At 45.8% G+C, this 22500-nt stretch overlaps 1 protein-coding gene across 1 annotated transcript in view; it reads left to right on the top strand.

Annotated features, from left to right (window-relative positions):
• The window catches only part of RSRC2 (arginine and serine rich coiled-coil 2), an 884867-nt gene that overhangs the window by 620308 nt on the left and 242059 nt on the right, over nt 1-22500 (top strand). Inside the window, exon 7 of the mRNA XM_044069821.1 lies at nt 1375-1454. Coding sequence (XP_043925756.1) covers nt 1375-1454 — 80 coding nt within the window. The remainder of the gene's footprint in view (nt 1-1374; nt 1455-22500) is intronic.

The following is a 22500-nucleotide window of genomic DNA, read 5'->3' as shown; positions in this document are numbered from 1 at the left end:
TTTCGCGTTGACACCCAACGCTTCATCAGACATAAAAGACTGCTGGATCTGGCTCCTTTTAAACATCCAATAGCATGATGTCATAATTAACTTAAAGAGACAGGTGTATCCAAAAATATAAAAAATATAAAATACAACATGACTTAAAAACTTTAATACAAATAGACATACATATAAAAATGGCATACAAATTGAGATTAGTGTTTCAGGGGTCTGGAGGCTAGAAAAGGCTTAATAGAAAGCCTTTCATTAAGCCCAAATTTGTGTGCTTGTAATTTAGCAATCCACTTGCCCTCTCTTTCTTCAACTCTGTTTTTGGCATTACCTAGTCTACCATCTATCTTCACCAGTTCAAGGACAAGGAATTTGAAACTGTGATTTTCACCTACATCAACTACATGTTTCGCAAGAGCGTTTAATGTATTGCCTCTAGATATTGCATAAATATGCTCCCTAATGCGTTCTCTTAGGGACCTGGTGGTCATGCCTACGTAGAACTTCCTACATAGTTGGCACTCAGCTAGATAAACCAAATTGGTGGATCTACAGCTCGCATGATGTTTGAAGACATAATTCCTATGCGTATCAGGATGTGTAAACTTGTGGGTATTGGCTATGTGTCTACATTGATTACAAGATGAACAAGCAAAAGTGCCACTTCGTGTGTTTGTCCTATCATTGGCATGGGGTTTATCATAACAGAGTAGCCTGTTCAATGAGAGCATGTTTTTATATGCTACTCGGGGTGTGCTGTCAACAAGAGATCTTATAGTGTCGTCAATCATAAGAAGATTCCAATGTCTATTGAAGATCTTCAGGACATGCTTGTTCTTATTGGTGTACGGGATCATAATAGTGTTCATAGTGTTCCCCACCATGTAGTAGCTACTTATTTGGGGGGCTCCTGACAATTGGGGCAAGAAAAACTGATGTAATGGCGTTGGTTGCCTGTTTTATACCCCTGACGATCTGACGTCATGGAAGAAGCGACCGCATCCAGCACAGAATTACTAAGACTCTGGTATTCGGGCCGACTGAGGGCTACCTGCAGGCAGAATATCCAAGTGTGATGACTGCAACAGTGAATACACTCAACATCATTTATGGTAAGTGTACACAACTGTACTTTTTGCACCCCATCCAAAATGTATCAGATATAACATTCCTGTAAGATTTTCGTCAAATCTTAAATTTTTTAATCTGTCCTGTTGCTTAGCTTTTATTTGTCTGGCAAAGACCATGCAGATAAATTACTTTTGTTTTCATTGAGTGAGGGAGAACTGAGCTTTTGGGGTGTTAGTACTTGAAAATGGGGCAGGGCAGAATTTAACTTTTTTTCCTTTGTCTCCTAAAACTGTAATTAATTTGTTGCAGACTAGAGAGAGCAAAAAAACTGCAGGAGCAAAGAGAGAAGGAATTGCTTGAAAAGCAGAAACAGCAAGAAATGGTTTCAGGTAAGCGTGACAAGAGTGTGACTTGGTAGTAACTTTAACTTTTTGTTCAAAACTCGCAGAATTTTCTCTGTAAGCTCACTTCTGACACTGGTTTAATACCATTTTGCCTTGTTTTAATGTTTAAGATTATATTAACAGATGCTTTTATATCTTCTGTAAACACCTCCAAAGTGGATTTAAGAGCTAACACTTGTGAGGGATGTAATATGTGATGAACAGTTTTAGAATTTAACAGCTGATCTGATGTCATTTTCATTTGTTCGTCAATGAATGGGTTTCTGATCCGACCCAGGTGCTTTTCTATAGATTCCAGGATCAGACTCTTGAGCTCCTTGTTTTACCCAAAATGCCCCTGTCCACTACATTACCTCTGATATCGTTTGCCGCTGTAATCATTTGGTTGGAGTTGGGTTTTCTCTAGCTCATTATCCTGGGTTTTTTGGGATGGTGAGTAAAAACTTGAGTTTAATTTTCTTTCTTTGTTTTTATTTGTAATATCCTGGCTTTTTACTTGCTAGGCTAATTTATCTTTACTATCATTTAATATTCTTCCTTACCATCGCTGGTAATTTCCTTTTCTTTCCTCTACTATTGTCTGTATGACTTGATTTTACTTTCTCTAGCATTTTATATATATATATATATATATATATATATATATATATATATATATATATATATATAATTATTCGGGCTTTTCCATTGGGCTTAGTTTTCATCTGTGGCTGAAGTGTCTACTGCATTTAAAAAGCCCACTTCCTGTTGGCACAAGATACCCAATTCTGATGACTGCAGGGAGTATCTGTTTAGCCCCTTCACACATTTGTACTGTTTTTTCTGGCTTCAACACAAGAGCTATCCGTCATCTACGAAACAATCTAGTGCTTAAGGGCCTTCTCCCTGCTTCTGCGCTTTCTTCTGCTGTTTCTGCTTCAGGGACTCAACCCCCCACTCAGAAATCCTAGTCCTCGCAGACCAGAGAGCATTGAAAGCAGTCTCCTGTCAGGTCTTCCAAATCCACTCTTAACATCAGAGCCTCCAGCTAAGGTTTCCAAATAGATGGATCCGAAACCCTCTGATCCAAAGCCTTTTACTTCAAAATCTCAAAGAAACAGAAAAAGTAGCTACCGGTGATAAATCCAGCAGCAACAAAACTAAATCCAATGATAAACAAGAGAGTAGTTGCTGGACAAATAGTGTCTGTAAAACAGTCTGTAGTAATGTAGAATTCACGTAAAAAGCAATAAAACACAAGTGCTAAAAATGCTTTCGCCTCGAGGCTTCTTCAGGTGAATAGTGAATGCAGCCTAATATGTCTTTTAAATAATGGCTGTTCTTTATAACATAGCTTGTTTTTCAAATTATTGCTCCTTCTGTAACTAAATAATGGTATGTACCGCAATACTGTGTCTAATTCTGGAACTTCTTTAACTATAGGCCAGTATTTCTTAATATGTCGTACTGCAGAGGTGTTCCTGTTGTATGCCAGATTCCATCTAAAAGTATTACTAATCTTGAGTTCCATCTTTCACTAAAGGTGATTGTGCCTGGAAAGTTGGCTGGAGCTCTATATCTAGTTGGACTACGACCTGATTTTTATAGATTTTAGGGTTCTGGTGTTATAACCTCTTGACTCACTATTGCAGTATTCCAAACTGCTGGATTATCTCTCCACGTAATAAGGATTTCCTTATATGACCTAAGCCCATGAGAGTAAAATACTGATATATGAGCTTCCTTGAAGACGTGTTCGATATTCTTTTAGTTCAGTCACATTAAGATTATCAGTGTTAAGTCTGCTGCCCTCGACATTTGGTTTTTAATAATGTTAGACAAATGGGGGTACATACTTGCTCTGTGTAGGCATGTGTTGCATTTAATTGTTTTTCTTCATAGGTTGGTACTAGGCTATCGTCCCTAGGGCCCATACAAGCCCAGCCAAAAAGGTACCCTGGCTTTTGCCACCCAAGAAAATTATTGTCCTGTGCCACTGTCGAGCAGAGCCACAGAAGTGATCCCTGGGGTGAATTTCCTATTTCCCATCCAGTCATCAAGATTTTTCTTGAAGAGTACTAATGAGGAGCTTTGTTTGATATAGATAGGTAGTTTATTCCAGAGTATGGGAAGTCTCTGGGACAGGAATCTATTCCTCCGGCATGTTTTGTTTATTGAACTACAAAATGACAAACAAACCAGATAAAGTGTAAGAAAAAGGCAAGGTTGTAGTTAAAAAAAAACAGTTCTTTATTCTCGAACCAATATTGTATGCGCTTTCGGTCGCACTGCAAATGTGCAACCTTCATCAGACATCATCAGTTAATTACTGGGAAACATTTTTAAAATGCCTTTTCAAATGACATCATCATTACATCTGCTCAAAGCTCAGAATTTAAAGCAAGAAGACCCCCTTCTCGTCATAAAAAATGCAAATACAGATTCCTAATAACTCATTGGGCAGGATTCACGAAGGCTTGCACGGAGTCTAAGAGTAGTGTAAGACTCCATGCAGCCTTCGCGATCCAGGAACAGCCCTAAATTCCATGTAAGAGACCAGCTAAAACGTCTCTTACATGGAGTGGGCGTGGATATGCTACTCACCTCACTTGCAGCCCAAAGGCATGCAAATGAGGTAGATTAGCGATCCAGGAAGCCCAAAGCAGCCCGTGTAAGAGCCGTTTTAGCTGCAGAAATGTACTCAGTTGACATCTGAGTATGTTTCTGCAAAAAACACAATGGAGCCATGACAGCTCCAAATAAAGTGTGCATATGTGTCCGGCAGCATGCCAATGGCCAAATATGTGGCCATTGGCAAGGTACCCCGATGCAAATATGAAAAATAAATATTTTTTTTTTGGCGATCGCCGATGTTTAAACACAGCGCAGCCCCGCGCAAACGGGCTGCGTTGTATAAAACATTAAAATGAAGGTTATAAACCCACAAATGTGGGTTTTATGCAATACATGGATTTACAATGCAGGGGACCAGCAGACCAAAAACAACATGGCCACCGTTTAGTGGTTGCTAAGGGGGGAAGCTGAGTCTAAGACATGTAACTAAGCATTAGTAGGCAATCTGATGTAAATGAGTGTTAGGATACTGAATTCCACTGTCACATAGCAAATGAGCACATTCTGAGTAGTGTAAGAGATACATAAGGGGGAGGAATAGAGTAGGAGATAGGTGATATCACAGGGGGGAATGGTAGAAAAAAATGCAGTTCATTGGAGGTCAGTGTTACATGACAGATGTCAGACGCATATCATGGAAAGAGGAGTACCACAACATAAGCATGGGAAAGTCAAGAAATGGAAGGTGTACACTGTTGCTTACACCAAAGTTTCTTGCTGAGCCTGCATGCGCACGTGTGCGCGCCATGAAGCGCGAGTAGGGCAGTGTGCACGCGTGTAAGGTAGACTGAGCATGTGGGAGCCTGTTGGCAGACTTGTAAGACTGTTTGCGCTGGTGTGCGCGCGTTTTAACCCGAATAAGCAGATTCTGAACTGTGTAAGCATGTGTGCGCGCGTGTAAGCCACTGTGAGCGTGTTTCTGCTGGTATGCACGTTGCTCCCCCCTGAGTAAACGGAAAGGAAAAAGGAAGCAACAGAATTAGTAGGAAGCTAGCAGGGAATACTGCTGGAGCTATCAGGTGAAAACAATTAGAAGCAGGCAATTACACAGGCAGAATAGTAGCTCAGCCAAGCACTTAAAACTCTGCAAACAGCAGTGCAGGATGTTTCTCTCGAGACACTGCAAGACAGGAGTAAGCTATTAGAAGTGAAAATTGAAAAAGCTGAACTCTGAGCAGAAATGCTAGGGGCTGCCATAGCTGTCATAAGGAGACATAGGCTACTTGCTGAGGTTGGTGACAATGCAGATGGTGCCAGACAACCCACAGTGAGGAGACGGAGAAGAGTGTACAGGCCCAGGGCCACCTACCATGGGTTACATGAGCTGGAGATAGAGCGCTATAGAGTGGACAGAGACCTCCTGCAGCAAATTGTCAAGCTGTGCAGGCCACACCTCACACACAACCAACAGAGGGGAACCCATCCCAGTGGAAACAAAGGTATGTGTTGGCATAAGAATACTAGCAACAGGTACCTTCCAGAGACCAACTGGTGATATGATGGGGATATCACAGGCATCAGCCTCCAGGGTACTGCACCAGTTCCTGGATGCCATGTCAGCACATGTCGGTGATCGTGTATATTTCCCCAATGCCCGTGATGTATTGGCCAGCAATATGCATCTCTTCCAGCAAATAGCGGAATACCCTGAGGTAGTGGATGCAATAGACTGCATGCACATACGCATCAAAGCACCAGCCGGTGAGCGGGGTAGGGCCTACATTAACCGCAAGGGCTTCCCCTCCATCAACTGCCAGGTCGTGTGTGATGTCCAGGGCATAATAATGAATGTGTGTGCTGGCTGCCCTGGGAGCTACCATGATTCCCATATCTGGCATTTGACGCAGCTGTACCAGACATTTGCCAATGCATCCCACATGGACACCTAGTGGGGGATGCAGGTTATGCACTGGAGCCGTGGCTGATGACACCCATCAGAAACACACACACACCTGAACAGGAACGCCATTAATGAGGCACACACACAAACACGTAATGTAATAGAGCGTGTGTTTGGGTTGCTCAAGTCACGGTTCCGGTGTCTGGACACATCTGGTGGAGCCTTGCAGTACTCACCAACTACATGTACCCAAATTGTCATGGTATGTGCTATGCTACATAATATGATCTTGTGAAAACAGCTGCAGCAGGACCAGCATAGGGCCGGGCCAAACAGCCCCCCACCATTGCCAAGGCCATCACAGGCAGAGCGTGACTCGGAGGAGGAACAACCTGAGCCTGCCCCAGTAGGCAGAAGGAGGCGTGCCCAGTATGCCCTGGCCTTGGCAAAGAGGCAACGCATAGCACATACACTGGCTCAGTAGGAACCCTGGGAATGATACCCCTCTCTGACTCACTCATATAATAACAGGGATGCCTAAAATGACATAACCTGCTCTCAAACATGTACAGGGAGTGTAGTATGTGCATCCGACAGAGGCAGCCCTGCAGCACCACCTGAGGCATGAATGCCATGTGTTAAGCAATGTAACACCATGTAGTATATGCACACTTGATGACCCTGACTAACATCGTACCCTCACCAAGCATGATGCCACAATATGACGATGAGATGATAAAGTGCAATAATCGGCTGAAGTATTGCAGTTAGTCAAAGGGGATCCAATGTGTGCCAGCCTGGGATGACATGCTGAGCATGCCATGATGCTCCACCTGCTAGGGGTGGCGTGCACCTATCAGTCCAGGCCTTATGGATACTGGCAAAGGCTGCTGTTACCCACAGCGTGCCCTGAATAGGTAAGGCTCAAAACACAAACCCACCTCCATAGGTATCACAAGGGATTAGAACCTAGATGTAATGCTACCCAATGCCAGAAGTCTAAACAGCAAGATGCATGCAGTCTAAACTCCCCCAGTATGGAGAATGTTGATATCTGTCCTGTAATAGAAAACTGGGTCAAGGCTCACAACAGCACTGTAACACTACCAGGTTACACCTCATACTGTGCTGTACAGCCTCAAAACATGGAACAAGCTACAAAAGGAGGGTGACTAGCAATAATTGTCAAGGATAACTACACCCCCATGTTGGTACCACAACAAGAAGCAGCATGGACTAGCCATGGTCAAGTAACAGTGGCTAAAACTGCCTCCCAGTTTATAGCCTGCTACAGACTACCGTCCTAACACCAGGAACTGCACCTAGCCTATGTTGGAATACATGAATATATCAAGCTCTCCAAACCACATTATATTGTGTGACTGAAAATACCCAGACATAGACTGGGAGAATTATACTAGCTCCAACACTGTAGGACAGAAGTTCCTAGAATCCATAAACCAAAATGACCAGGAACAACGTACAACTCTCACAAGAGGGGTAAGCATACTGGATGTGATAATCAGCAACATGGGTACTGGATGGCAAGATGAGAAGTGTATCCCTCATTGGTAAAACCAGACCATAGAGTAATCACACTGGATATACACATCCTGACCACAGTCCCTGGCCAGAAAACCACAGTGAAAAACATGTGTAAAGCAAAAGTTGCACTCCTCCAAACTGATGTGGAATCCATTAAAGGCCCTGTGCAGGTGCAAAATATGGGCCACACCTCAGAACCTGTTATACAGGCATTCCATGAACATTGCCAGGAATGCTTGGATTATGCAATCCCAAAGACACAATGCCATACATGCAGGCATCTGGCATGGTGGACTCAAGCCATTACCAAACCATGCAAGAGAATGAGGAAGCTACTACAGGATACAGCAAACATAAAACGGGAAGTAATCACTGATCAGTAGTTTGGCAATAAAATATGTCCACACATACAATTCACTAAGGCCAGCTACAACAAGTTGAATCTGTGAATCTTGAGGCAATGTTACACCTGCCCCAAGTACATGGACAACCCTGAACTCCCCCCAAGAAATACAAATATATGTGAGAGATGCAACCATTTATCCAAACCGGAGGCTGAGCTCCCTCAAGTCAGTACTGTCAAAACTAGTCAGGAGGAGAAGGTAACCACACACACCACAAACCCAGTCCCACATAGACCTATCACAACTGCAAACCAAAGACAAACAGAAAAACATTCCCAGAGGCCCTAATTACAAACACACCACACCAACAGAGGCCTCCAAAACAGACACCCAAGCAACCACAACCTCCAAACATAGCACGTGCAACACATAGTACACAAAGCTGGTGTGCCAAACAGTCACAGGCCAGAAGGAGAAACAACATGCCTGATACAGTTGTAATAGGTGACTCCATAGACAGACACACTGCTGTCCCACTCACCAGACTGAACAAGGGAAAGGGTACAGTAAGCTGCCTGTAGGCTGCTACAATACGCCACATAACACAAGTACGCAGGTCACCCCAAAGCAAGTAGAAATATGATGCAGTCATTGTCAATGTTGGCGTGAATGGCCTGAGATGTACCTCCCTGGACAACATGAAAAGAGACATAGATGAGCTCTCCGATTATGTAGTCCAGGCCGGTATGACACTGACCGTTTGCAGCATCCTACCCTCACCAAGAATGATGCCACAGTACAAACACAGAATGATCAGCTTTAACAAGTGGCACAAGTACTGCTGTCATTCCAAGGGGATCCGATGTCTGTCTGCTTGGGATGTCATGCTTGACGAGCCACACTGCTGTTCCAGGGATGGCTTGCACCTGTTACCCCTGGGCGTCTGGATATTGGATAAGGCTTTTACCACCTCCATAGAGCCTTTCGTAGGCAAGGCTGAAAAGACTAACCCACCACCCTAGAAAACATAAGTGGAAAGAAACAGAAGGGTAATGCTCACCAATGCCAGACGTGTAAACCTCAATATGCATGCTCCCGAGGCCCTCCCCAGTATGGAGAACATTGATGTCCGTGCAGTGACAGAAACCTGCAGCAAGCCTCCTGACAGCACACCAGCACTACTAGGTTATACCTCATATCATGCGTTATGGCCCCAAAACCTGGACCAAAACATGAAAGGGGGGGGGAGTATCCATATTCAGCACAGACACCCATACGTCCAGGTAACTGACAATGCACGAAGCATCGGAGACCACCCATGTGCAACTAACCATAGGCAAAACTGCTGTACAGTCTGTAGCATGCTACAGACCACACAGGAACCCCACCCAGCCGTCCTGAAGACACTGGACAGTATGAATGTCCCACCAATTACCAAACAAGGTACTCCCAAATTACCACATAGGTTGTAAACCATTATGTATGGAAGGAGTAATCAGGGACCTAGGGACACATGTGGACAGTAACCTGTTATGTGACACTCACATTGCCAACATGGCTAGGAAGACTGTGTCTATATTGGACACCGTATCATGAAAGGATTCACATCTCCGTCAACAGAGGTCATTGTGCCCCTATACTGTTCTCTTATCAGACCCATAATCTAGTACAATGCCTCATTTGGGATGTACCTTACCTGACACCTGCAGCAGTTAGAAAGACCTCAAAGGTACCTCACCAAGAGGATAAAGGGTCTCAAATATATGTCATATGCTGCCTGGCTGTAGACACCCCAGCTGAATGCAGTCACATACTGCCTACACAGAGGTGTTGTATGCCTGTTGTACAAGGCCATGTCCAACACAGGAGTAATGGACATGCTCCACCCCAGAAAACCCAAAGCCATTGGAGCTGTGAGAGTGAGAGATGTCAACTTCAACACACAATGAAATAGGATGTGCTGGAGGGACAGATACATAACCCTGAGGCTCCCTACACCCTGGATCAGAATCCCACTCCATGTTAGGCAGAGCCCCTCACTGACACTCAACAGGAATCTTGCCAAGTGGATGGATGATCGTAGATGTACACTGGGGTCTTCACTGTGTCACGTCCAGACAGAGGCACGGTAAAGTAAATCATAAATGGACATAATATTCACATAGCAAGGGGTGGCGAAAGCCACACACACTCTGGCTAGGCTTATAAATGCCCTAGGGAGGATAGTCTAGTATGAACCTATGAAGATACAAATTGTACAGGACACTAAGTATAATCACAAGGCTTTCTTAACTGATGGTAGGAACCTTGTTGGGAATTCAGATATGCTCTGAATCACTCAAATATTACAAACACATACCAAACACACACACACATTGCCAACATCCAACCTGACAGGTGCAGTGCAAACCCCCCCCCCCCGAATGCAAAATATCTATCCCAGCAGGGCCCCCTGACATTGCAGATGCTGAGGTAACAGCCAGCATCGACAAAGCAAAACACACAGCAGCAATGGTATGAGATGGGGTCCTGGGCTGAGTCCAACATGGACTCCAAGAAGAATGGAATGCCAAATCACAGTACTGCTCAATGTCAGCCTTACCACAGGATATGTACCCAAAGAGCAGTGTACAACAACAGTGGTCCTTCTCAACAAAGGTGTTGCCTGAATGGATACTGCAAACTACCACCCCAGAATCCTGACAAGCTTGGTCTGCACAGCTATGGAAAGGATCAGCATGTACCGCAGACATAAAGATATTGGGGACCTACTGACACGGGGCCCTACCCAGTGTGGCTTTCTTAAGTGCAGATCCTGCCCCTTAAACATGTTTGACTCATTTGAAACAGTCATTAAGGTCATTGATTAGGGCAATGTGGTCCACACAGCGTAGCTGGACCTTGCAAAGGCTTCCATACAATACCCCACGTGTTCATAATAGATATGCTCACCAGCTTAAATATAAGCCCCTGTGTCAGTAGAGGGGTTGCAAACCAGACCAAGGACAGAACTGACATGGTAAGACATGCTGCAGCCATCAAAAGGGACACATAGAAACAGACAACTGGTGCCATAGCCATGTTAGCAAGCTAATTGCAGAAAAGTGTATAGTCAACCCCTGTGGATATACAGTAAGTGCCCACCAATTACCACATAGGTGTTAACCCATTAAGTACTTAACATGTAATGAGAGACCTGGGGACACAAGTTGATAGATATCCTGCATTGGACAAGCATGTGGCTGTAGTGGTTACAGAAACATACCATATACCCACCTAATCATGGAGGTTGTCAGATCTAGATAAGGGGAGGTCATTGTGGCTCTGCAGTCATCCTTCATCAGCGTTACAATTGACTACAATAGCCCCTGTGGGATGTACCTCAGCAGACACCTCCATCAACTGTAAAGTCCCCAAAAGTACCTCACCAGGAGTATCAAAGAGCTTGAACAGATGCCATGTGTTGCCTGATTAAACAAACTGCTGCTCCACACACTGCCATACTGCCCACCCACAGGCAAGCTGTGCCTGATGTATAAAGCCATGTCCAAGCTGGAATCAATGAACATGCTGCACCTTGTACAATCTGAATGGCAGTGAGCTGTGCACATGAGAGACCTGAACCCCAGCACTGACATACATAGGACAAGCTGTAATGAATGATCCATAACACAGAAGCCACCCCCACTCTTGAGTAAACTCCCAGTACAGGTTAGTCAGAGAGTCACTCATCAACTCTCCTCAAGAGGAATCTTGATGACTGGATGGGAGATGGTAGGGTTTACCCTGGGTATCACTGTTATGTCACGGGTAGACGGAGGCACAGTATACTAACCATGACATATGTCATGGCAAACTCCACTTACAATGTGTATCGAAGGACAAACACACTCTCCGACTAGCATTAGAAATGGCCTAGGGCACATCGCTAGTGTTTGCCAATGTACACCTATGTTGTGGAATACACTACCAATGTTGGACAAGCCTGGTTTAAGTAGTTCATATCTGAACATAATGCAACATGGTCAGATGTGCACAACTGGCCCCTAACCAGGCTGTTGTACAAACTATGAAAATGTAAATCAGTGATAGGACTAAAGCCCAGGATACTGTCCACCACAGTGAAAGTACTGAACCAGTACACTATACGGTACTACAGTGTTAGGTCGGTATGAAAGGATGTTGACAACTGTATGCAAAGTATCCCATGCAAACCCTGCAGGCACAGTATAATCCCTGTTGTGTTCAGACACAAAGCAGTTGGACAGTAACTACACAACATGACACATAACCATAAACGTGAGATATTGTTGAAGTTCACACTCCTCCACAAATGTGGTGGGCTGCAGAGTTCAACATATGGAAAGCTCACACTGGGCATGCTCGCACACTTAGATAAATGAGACCTATGTCAGACAACATGCCATGGAAAGCCTGAACTGGGCATGCTCACACACTTGGGCCAAATCTCAGTTATTCCAGGAACCAACCACATTACAACAATCTGCCCAGTGCACACAGTTAAATGACTACAGAGACATACGTGATATAGTGGATCCCTCTCATATTCAAACATCTTCCACAGATACACAAGTTGTTCATAGAAACAGGGAATGCTATGGTAATAAAGACTTGCAAACAGTCTATCAGCAACAAATATTGTGCATCTGACAATTAAACATATGGGTGTAGAGGTCAACACTAGGCTGTTTGCCCTAGGGAATGACAGCTTAGCCAGAGTGTGCTTGGCGTCTGCCTCCCCAGTACAGTAGGCTACTGTGCCACTGTAAAGTAGGTCACATAAGGCACCGTGTGAGGCTAGTGTGCTGTGCCTCTGTCAAGCAGGGACACAATGGAGATCCCAGGGGTTGAATTTGCTAAGCCACATCCATGTTGTTGGTGTGTGCTGGAAGAGGGTTGGTGAGGACCTTTAACAGTAAGTGGGTGTCAATAACAGACTGAGGGGAGCCTTATCTGCATTGTCTGGACAAATTTCACTGTCAACACTTTGTCGTGATGATTATGAGGGATTGAAGTGTCGTGCCAGTACTGTTCAGAGATGTCCTCCCTCTGTGGGCTACTGCTCTGCAATGTATTAGCTCACTCTGTCTGTTGGACAGCCCATATATGGCTGGTGTACACCTGACAGGTGTCCTGTTGTGGAGCAGTCATGGGTATATTTGGGATAGCATGATCAATGCACACCTTCCACATGCTCATAATTGTCAAGGAATATGCAGAGTGGCCTGTATACTCCCCCACCATGGGTCTTTTGACGTCTTCCACCCCAGTCTTCACAAGTGTAAAGTCTGCTTTTGATAAATACACTTTGTTTGCAGTGACAACCTTGCCTGGGGGTGGGGATGGGATATGGATGTCCAGGGAAAGGTGGGTATGGTCAGATATCAACAATGGTGGTCTACCTCTGGTGTGGAACAGTGAGTACCCATGTTGCAGATCAGGTGCAATATGTATTCCCCCTTGTGGCTGTAGGGTAATGTTGTAGAGGCCTGAGTAGTTCCCACGCACAATATACCTGTACCTGACGTTAACAACTGGAATGGTGTATTTGAACACCTGCATACCTTGGCACTGTCCCCAGAGAAGCAAAGTGTGTGTCCTGGATGTGGGAGGGGTGGTCCGAACTGGCTGTGTGTTACAGGTCCTGTGGTCACGAAGCATGGTATAGAAAATAACCTGCCAGTGCGATGTGCATACCTGACCCTGAAGTAGGTGGCTGCAAATGCATATATATGCTATCCCCCACCTGACGGGTAGTACTAGATGTACATACCTCTGTAGAAATAATGATGTCAGCACCCTATAAATACTGCAGTTGCAGAACAGATTCCCAGTAATTCGGATAGTGCGCTCTGCTAATGCGTCTCCCTCAAGTGTCATAATATAGTTAGGTAGGGGTTTGAATCCTGCAAATGCTCAGTGTGTGTGGGTGAGCGGGGTTGGTGTGTGTGCAAGTCTGTGTGAAGAAATGTCCCTTTTGGCAACTGGGAAAACACACTACAGGATGCACATTCCCCTTTCTAAACACTGATGATGTCAGCACCCTATAAGTACAGCAGGAGAAGGGAAACCTCCCAGTAATGCGAATAGTGCGCTCTGCTAATGCGTCCATCTCGAGTGTCATAACATAGTTAGGTAGGGGTTTGAATCCTGCAAATGCTCAGCGTGTGTGGAGGGGGGTTAGTGTGTGTGCAAATCTGTATGAAAGAAATGTCCCTTTTGGCAACTAGGAGAACACACTACAGGATGCACATTCCCCTTTCTAAACACTGATGATGTCAGCACCCTATAAGTACAGCAGGAGAAGGGAAACCTCCCAGTAATGCGAATAGCACGCTCTGCTAATGCGTCCGTCTTGAGTGTCATAACATAGTTAGGTAGGGGGTTGAATCCTGCAAATGGCAAGTGTGTGTGTTTGGGTGAGGAGGGTTAGTGTGTGTGCAATTCTGTGTGAGGGAAATGTCCCTTTTGGCAACTAGGAGAACACACTACAGGATGCACATTCCCCTTTCTAAACACTGATGATGTCAGCACCCTATAAGTACAGCAGGAGAAGAGAAACCTCCCAGTAATGCGAATAGCACGCTCTGCTAATGCGTCCGTGGGTGGAAGTAGGGTGTGTGCAATTACATGTGTGAGAGAACTGACTCTTTTGCCAGTCAGTACAACACACCAGCTGCTGCATATTCCAATCTCTACACAGAGGTGATGTCAGCACCCTACAAGTACAGCGGAAGAGGGCAAATCCCCCAGTAATGCAAATAGCACGCTCTGCTACTGCGTCTCTCACTACTGTCATAGCACAGTTAGTTATGGCTTTGAATTCCACACATGTCACGTGCGTTTTTGTCACACAGAATGCCCGTGTGTGTGGGTTGTTGTTCACAATAATGCATGACTGAGTCATGTGTGTCCATGCCTCTGACTGACCTGTATGCCTGTGTTATGTGGTGGACCATAGTGCCCCAAGGGCATATCACTGTGACCTTCACCTTGTCCAGCCTGGTGAGCGGGACCTCATTGTACCGGACAATAAAGGTACCTAACACAACTGTAGCAGGTGTGTCTAGCCATACAGGTTGTGACTGTTTAGCACACAGGATTTGTGTGCTATGTGTTGCACGTGCTGTGTTCCGGCTTAACGTATGCCTGTGTGCCAGCTGCAGATGTGTCTGCTGCTCAGGCAGGATGCTATTCTGCGGCTCCACGAATGGCCAAGTGTGTTCACGTGTTTGGATTGCTGTCAGTGTAGGTCTACATCAGACTGGTATTGTAGTCACTGTAGTATGTCATGCCACCTGACAGGTTATGCCAGTACTGGGTTCAGAGTGCTTAGTCCCCAGTTTGGCTATGTGGTTGCATCTCATACATAGGTTCATACTAGGCTATCTGCCCTAGGGCATTTATAAGCCTAGCCAGAATGTGTTTGGCTTTCGCCACCCATTTTAAATTTATTTTGCTATGCCCTTTTTCGAGGTTAGTTTACTGTGCCTCTGTCTAACAGTGACACAGAAGTGATACCTGGGGTAAACCTACGATCTCCCATCCACTCATCAAGATTCCTCTTGAAGAGAGTCAATGAGGGACTCTGCCTAACCTGGACTGGGATTTTATTCCAGAGTGATGGGAGCCTCTGGGTTATGAATCTGTCCCTCCAGCATGTCCTGTTTATTTCTGTGCTGAGGTTCAAGTCTCTCGAGCGCGTAGCTCCATGGGATTTGGATTTTCTGAGGTACAGCATGTCCATTTAATTCCGGGTTGGACATGGCTTTATACGTCATGCACAGATCGCCTCTGAACAGGCGGTATGCCACTGAGTAGAGCTGGAGTGTCTTTAACCGGGCAGCATATGGCATCTGTTTGAGCCCTTTGATCCTCTTGGTGAGGTACTCTTGGGGTCTTTCCAGTTGCTGCAGGTGTCTGGTAAGGTACATCCCAAAAGGGGCATTGTACTCAATTATTGGCCTGATGAGGGATGAGTAAAGAGGCACGATGACCTCCCCTGATCTAGATGTGAATCCCTTCATGATTAGGTGGGCTATATAAAATGTTTTTCTAACCACTTTGGCCACGTGGTTGTCAAATGAGAGATTGCTATCAACTTGGGTCCCCAGGTCCCTAATTACTACTTCTGTACGTAATGGATTACCACCTATGTGGTAATTTGTGGGCACTTTGTTTTTGCCAAAGGGGATGACTATACACTTTTTGTCATTTAGCTTGAGGCCATGGCTCTGGCACCAGTTGTCTGTTTCTATGAAGCCCTTTTGGAGGATGCTTGTGTCGGCTGGAGAGTTGATTATGGCGCCCAGTTTTCAGTCATCTGCGAACTTGGACAGCCACAGTCCTTCCGTGTTGGCCTGTACCTCCGAGAAATATATACCAAACAAGAGAGGTCCCAGGACTGAGCCTTGTGGGATACCACGTGTAACTGGTTTGGAGTCTGACATGGCTCCAGCAATTCTAACCATGTGGGTTCTGTCCTTGAGCCAGTTTGCAATCCATCTAGTGACATAGGGGTTTATATTTAAGCTGGTGAGCTTATCTATAATGCCCGAGTGGGGTATTGTATCGAAGGCTTTTGCAAGGTCCGGGTTGGCTGTGTGGACCACCTTCCCCTCGTCAATGACCTTCGTGACTGTTTCAAAGAAATCAACCAGGTTTAAGAGGCAGGATCTGCCCTTAACAAAGCCGAACTGGGTAGGATCCAGTGTCTGTAGGTCCCCAATATCTTTATTTATGAGGTCCATGATGATCCTTTCCATAGCTTTGCAGACCAAGCTAGTCAGGCTATGGGGCGATAGTTTCCAGGATCCGTTGAGGCACCACCTTTATGGAGAGGGACCACTGTTGCTGTACGCCACTCTTTGGGCACTTATCCTGTATTAAGGCTGAGATTGAACAGTAGTGTTATGTTTGGGTTTAGCTCTTCTTGGAGTTCATGTAGGACACAGCCCGGGACACAGTCTGGTCCCATTGATGCTGTGTCTTCTGCTTTGGAGAGGGCGGCTCTTACCTGAGCATCTGAGATGTCAGGGGGGCAGCACTCTGCTGGGATAGATATTTGCCCTTTTGGTGTGGGGGGGGAGGAGTTTGCGCTGAACCTGTCAGCTAGGTTGTTGGCAATGTCTGTGGGTTTGGTGTATTTTTTGTCATTTTGGACTAATTCTGAGCATATCTGGGAATTACCACCCAGGTTCCTAACATAACTAAAGAAAGCATTGTGATTATCCTTAGTGTCCTGTGCAATGTTTCTCTCGAAGCTGCCCTTAGACAATTTTATGAGTGCCCGTAGTTTTTTGCTAATACTGATCAGTGATGCCTTCCCTTTTTGGGATTTTGCTTTATCATTTAGTAGCTTCCTCCTTCTATTGTATAGTTTGTTTATGGCTGGGGTCCACCAGACAGGACGTCTGCCTTTGGAGGTTTGGGTCCTGGTTTTATTTGGGATCGCATGATCCATGCATTCCTGAAGGTGTTCATAAAATGCGTTTATAAAGGATTCTGCGGTTTGGGCCGTATTTTCCACAGGCCCGGGGGCTTTGAAGGATTCCACCTCAGTTTTGAGGAGTGTGATGTTTGCTGTAGAGAAGTTTTTCACTGTGGTTTTCTGTGCAGGGGGTGGGGTCGGGATGTGAATATCCAGTGAGATTAGTTTATGGTCTGATCTTACCAGTGAGGGATACCCTTCTGGTCTGGAGCATAGAGTCCCCATGTTGGTGATGATCAGGTCCAGTATGTATTCCCCTCTTGTGGGAATGGTAACAAGTTGTTCCAAAACATTTGAGTTTATAAATTCTAGGAACCTTTGGGCTAGGGTGTTGGAGCTAGAGTAATGCTCCCAGTCTGTTTGTGTAGTTGAAGTCGCCCAATATAATGGTGTTTGGGGAGACCTTCATATTTTCCAGTGTTCTCAGGAAGGCCGTGTTGGGTTCCTGGGTTTGGGAGGGTGGTCTGTAGCAGGCTATAAACTGGAAGGCAGTTGTACCCACTGTTAGTTGCACATGGATAGTCTCTGATGCTTCGTGCTTTGCCACCAACCTGGAGGTGTGGGTATCTTTGAATATCGATACTCACCCTCCTTTTGTGGTTCGGTCCACGTTTTGGGGCCGAAAAGCATGGTATGAGGTATAACCTGGTAGTGCTGGGGTGCTCTCGGGAGCCCTGAACTAGGTCTCTGTTACTGCATAGATATCGATGTTCTCCATGCTAAGGAGAGTTTTGAGTGCGTGCATCTTGAGTTTTAGACTTCTGGCATTGAGTAGCATTACTCTTAGTTTCTTATCCCTTGTGATACCTATGGAGGTGGGTTTATCTTTTGAGCCTTGCCTAAAAAAGGCACTATGGGGGTAGCAAGAGCCTTTGCCAATATCCGAAAGCCCAGGGGTGACAGGTGCAAGCCGTCCCTAGCGAAGCAGGTGGTTCAACAGAAGGTGAGTATGTGAGGGTGTAGTGCCTGTGATTAGTTAGCACTGGCATATATGACTGCTCACGTGGACAAATGCCAGGTAAGTCATATGCAATGTGTCACAGGCAACATACTTGTGAACAGGACAAACAGTGACGTTCTGTCAAGTGAGACATGAACATACATATAGTAAGCTATGCAGATGTCACTAGGAGTCCACGGAAGCTCTGTAACTCTGCATTGCAGGTGGGATCAGTGTTCCAGGGTAACTGCAAGCAAACATGCATGCAAACAAAGCTACAGTAAGCAGGGCTGCATGTAGTCCATTGTACAACAAACAAGCTGTACCACTTCCAGTAGGTAACAGTGCAAATATGCAGGCACTATACACATGTACATGGAAATACATAGGTCAGATGGCTAGGGTCCAGTCTCAGCGCACACAAGTGTACAGACCATGTACCGTCAGGATGTACAATAACTGGATGGAAACCCAGGTGCTCATACCTGCAGTAATACACATGTCAAATAACAGACACTGAGCCTTCACTCAGTGGTTCTATACTTAGTAGGATGTATACTACCTGGCCTGCCACCACAGTATCCCTGACATGTATGGGGACTCTCCCTCCTGTGACAGTTAGTTTTGTGTGTTGGGGCTGTCTAGCATGGTATGAGATGTGAGCTTGCAGTGCTAGGGTGCTCCTGTGTGTCCTGTATCAGTCGTGTAGTACTGCACACATATCATCCTCAAACATCCGCATTGCAGAGTCCAGTATGGGCAACATGCCACTTGCAGTTTACATGTCCATCATTGTGTATCAATACTTTCATTACCTTATCCCCTGTGCTACCTATGTATGTAGCCTTCTGTTGACATCCTTACCACCAGTATGCCAACATGTGCAGATGATACACTATGGTACTTACCATGGGTGTAGACAACAGTACATGACAATCATACCCTTACTGCATCAGGCATGCTGGGATATACCCACAATTATATCAGCACACAGTACTGTTAGCAACATGATACTATTACTACACGTCTATGTAGTCACCCTGTGCATCAGCAACATGTTAACCTGTACCTGCACTGATGTTACAGATTGCAGGAGGTGGCACAGTTTCATCATATGCACAGGGTGTGAACTTGGTATGCCTGAGTCAGCCACCGATACCACCAATTGACATGTATGTGTGTTGGTGAGGGACAGCAGTACAAGGTGGGGCAATGTTGATGCAGTGTGTGCGGTAGCCCTAGGTGTTGTCAATTTGCATGTGTGTATGGATGCACACAGTTCCACCTCATGGCTGCCATATACTGGTGTTTGTGGACAGCCACAGACTGTACCTGCCAGGTCATACAGATCAGTGTCTGTGGCCACGAACATGGTACCTGTGCCTTGCAGGGGTGCTACGGACCGTATCAATCCAGACTGGGTACTGTCATCAGAAGCAGGTGTTCGTTGACTGGACACAGATCCCTGTCGGGCCTGTCCAGAGCCACGTGCACGTGGTCTCCTGGGGCGGTCTGATGACAGCACAGACCCAGCATTGCTGGGGCTGCTGCTGGCACTATGGGGGCGGCCGCGGCCCTGTTGTCGTCCGCGACGACTGCCAGCTGCTGCTGTTGCTGGCATACGCCCACGTCGATGCCTCAACCATCCACCATCGCCCTGGCTCATGGACATGTAGTTGTGGAACCGGTCTAATATGTCCCCACAATGTCTGTCTATGACATCGGTGAAATTACGGATGGCAGCCGCAATGCGACGCATACTGTCAGTCGTGGCTGTGCGACATGCTGTCAGCTTCCTCAGACCCTGTCTGGATTACCGTTCCATACGTGACTGTGCCTGCATGACAGCCCGAAACATAGCTGAGGTTGTAAGACCTCTGTGGGCATGTCTGACAGGGGCAGTACTCCCGCGGATGCTCCCACGAGAACCCCTGGACATTTGTCTGTGTGGTACCATCTCAGGGCCATGCCCATGGCTGCTGTGTGGGGAAGCATGTGCCACAGATACCACATTACCCTGGTCAGTGCCCACTGTATCCTGTCCATCACCTAGGGACATTGGTGACAAAGGGTGTATTGGCAGGATAACTGTGCGCATTGATGGGTTTGACAGCTGTGTACTGTCAATTGGCTGACCAATGACAGACCCTGGCATACCTTCCTGTGCCATTACACAGATGTCATCATTATCAGTACCCATGGCACCTGATTCAGGTTCCCTGCTGCATGACACCAGAGCAGCACCAGAACCTGTGGGAGGGAAACAGGAAACACTTTACAATGTCTACACAATGTTACCAGTGATGCACACATGCACAGGTGCACACGTGCACACAGTTGCACACTACTCAGTATGCGAGATAACAACACACGGACACACCTGCATGCATACACAGAGCACTACTCAGTGAGCCTAATATTACTATTACTATCAAGACTATTAAAGGTATTGTTAATACACACTCACCAGCATGGATAGGCTGCATTGCTGTTACACCGGAGGGACCTGCAGAAGTGAGGAAATTAATGTCCGTGGGCACAACTGTGCCATTGTTACTGAGTATGAAACAGGTCAGTAGTACAACAGTCGCCTTTCACAGGTCAGCTGCTGATATTAAGAATATCACACTTGCACATTAAATACTATGATGACAGCTACAAACCAAGGACACACCTCACACATGCATTAACTACCAGTGTACACAACAGTCAACTATACATATGGCATATTACCTGCACGCTCGTAGTCTTGCTGCTGCGTGGCTCCAGCCTCCATCATAATGCAGGTCTGCTGCTGTTGTTGTTGGCGGGCTGGAGCCACAACACTTATGAGTAGTCCCTCCAGTCTGGTGAGTGGGGGATGTGTAGCCACCCCACCACCTGTGGCAACCTGTTGCCTGTGGATATCCGACGCACGCTGACGGACATTTCTGATTAAATCACTGCAGTGATGTCGTACCTGCTCATATGTCCTATTATGCGTGCCTATGTCATTTACCCGACGGACCAGGTCTTGCCACAGTGCAGCCCTCTCCTGCTGATTCTGGTTGGTGCGGGAAAAGAGTATTGCATAATCCCGCACCAGGCTCTGGTGTATCTCCTCATCCTCAGCTGCAGAGTAAGTTGGATTGCGCTTGTGAGCCATGGTCCTGAAAAAGGAAATAACATGATATCAGCAAAATATGTCAGCAGAATTTGGCACACATACTACACATGCTACTTGACTGTTGTGATGCAACATATCTCACATATATAGCATCTGTCTGTCTATTGGTGGATATACATGTAAATGGCCAGGTATCAGTGCTCAGCCAACAACTGTGCAACAGTACCTGGCACACTCCATACGACATACTACCAAACCCCAGCAGTCAGAACACTGATTCAGGTCCAAAGCACCTCCTCACTCTGGGGGTTTGTATCGAGGTACTGTATGGGGTACATCATCAACTACTGTGAGCCGACCACAAACTAATTGCCCTGGATATACATATCCCACCTCCACCACCAGCACAAACGACTACAGTGAATAACATTTCAAATGCAAACTTTACACTTTGTAACAGTGACATGGTATCCTTTCAGCCCACTGGGCCAGTGGAAGACACAACCCACAATGCTGACCCCTTCACAAATGATTTCTACGGACATCTCCGAGAATGCATGGATCATGCAATCCCATATAAGACCAAGACACTCTCCTCAAAGGGACAGCATCCTGTCTGGTGGACCCCAGCCATAGACAGATTGTATAACAAAAGATGGAAGCTACTGCAAGAGAGCATAATTCCATAAAGGGAAGGCATGTCTGATCAGCACTAGTAAGGAGCTATTTTCTCTCATACAAACATCCATGAGCAACTTTGAGAGGGAAATCAACAGGGACACTACAGATAACCACAAGGCCTTCTTCAGTTATGTTAGCAGCCTGGTCAGAAACCCTCCAATATGCTCATAGTTAGTACACAACAACAAATAATTCACTGAACCCACAGATATTGGCAACATTGTGGCAGACAGGTTCAGTGCAGGTTTCCCCCCTCCCTCTCCCCCAAAATAAGACATGCGTATCCCAGCTGACTGTAACCTCCCTGTCATCACAGATGTCCAGGTGAAAGCCGCCCTCAGAAAAGCAGAATACACAACATGAATGGGACCTGATGGTATCCCCGGTTGCATGCTACATGAACTCCAAGAGGAGCTAAACACACATATAGAAGTGCTATGTAACACTAGCC

This window comes from Protopterus annectens, chromosome 4.part0 (assembly GCF_019279795.1).
Source record: "Protopterus annectens isolate FY-2018-M chromosome 4.part0, PAN1.0, whole genome shotgun sequence".
Classification (NCBI taxonomy): Eukaryota; Metazoa; Chordata; order Ceratodontiformes; family Protopteridae; genus Protopterus; species Protopterus annectens.
This window is presented reverse-complemented; position numbering and strand designations above follow the sequence as displayed.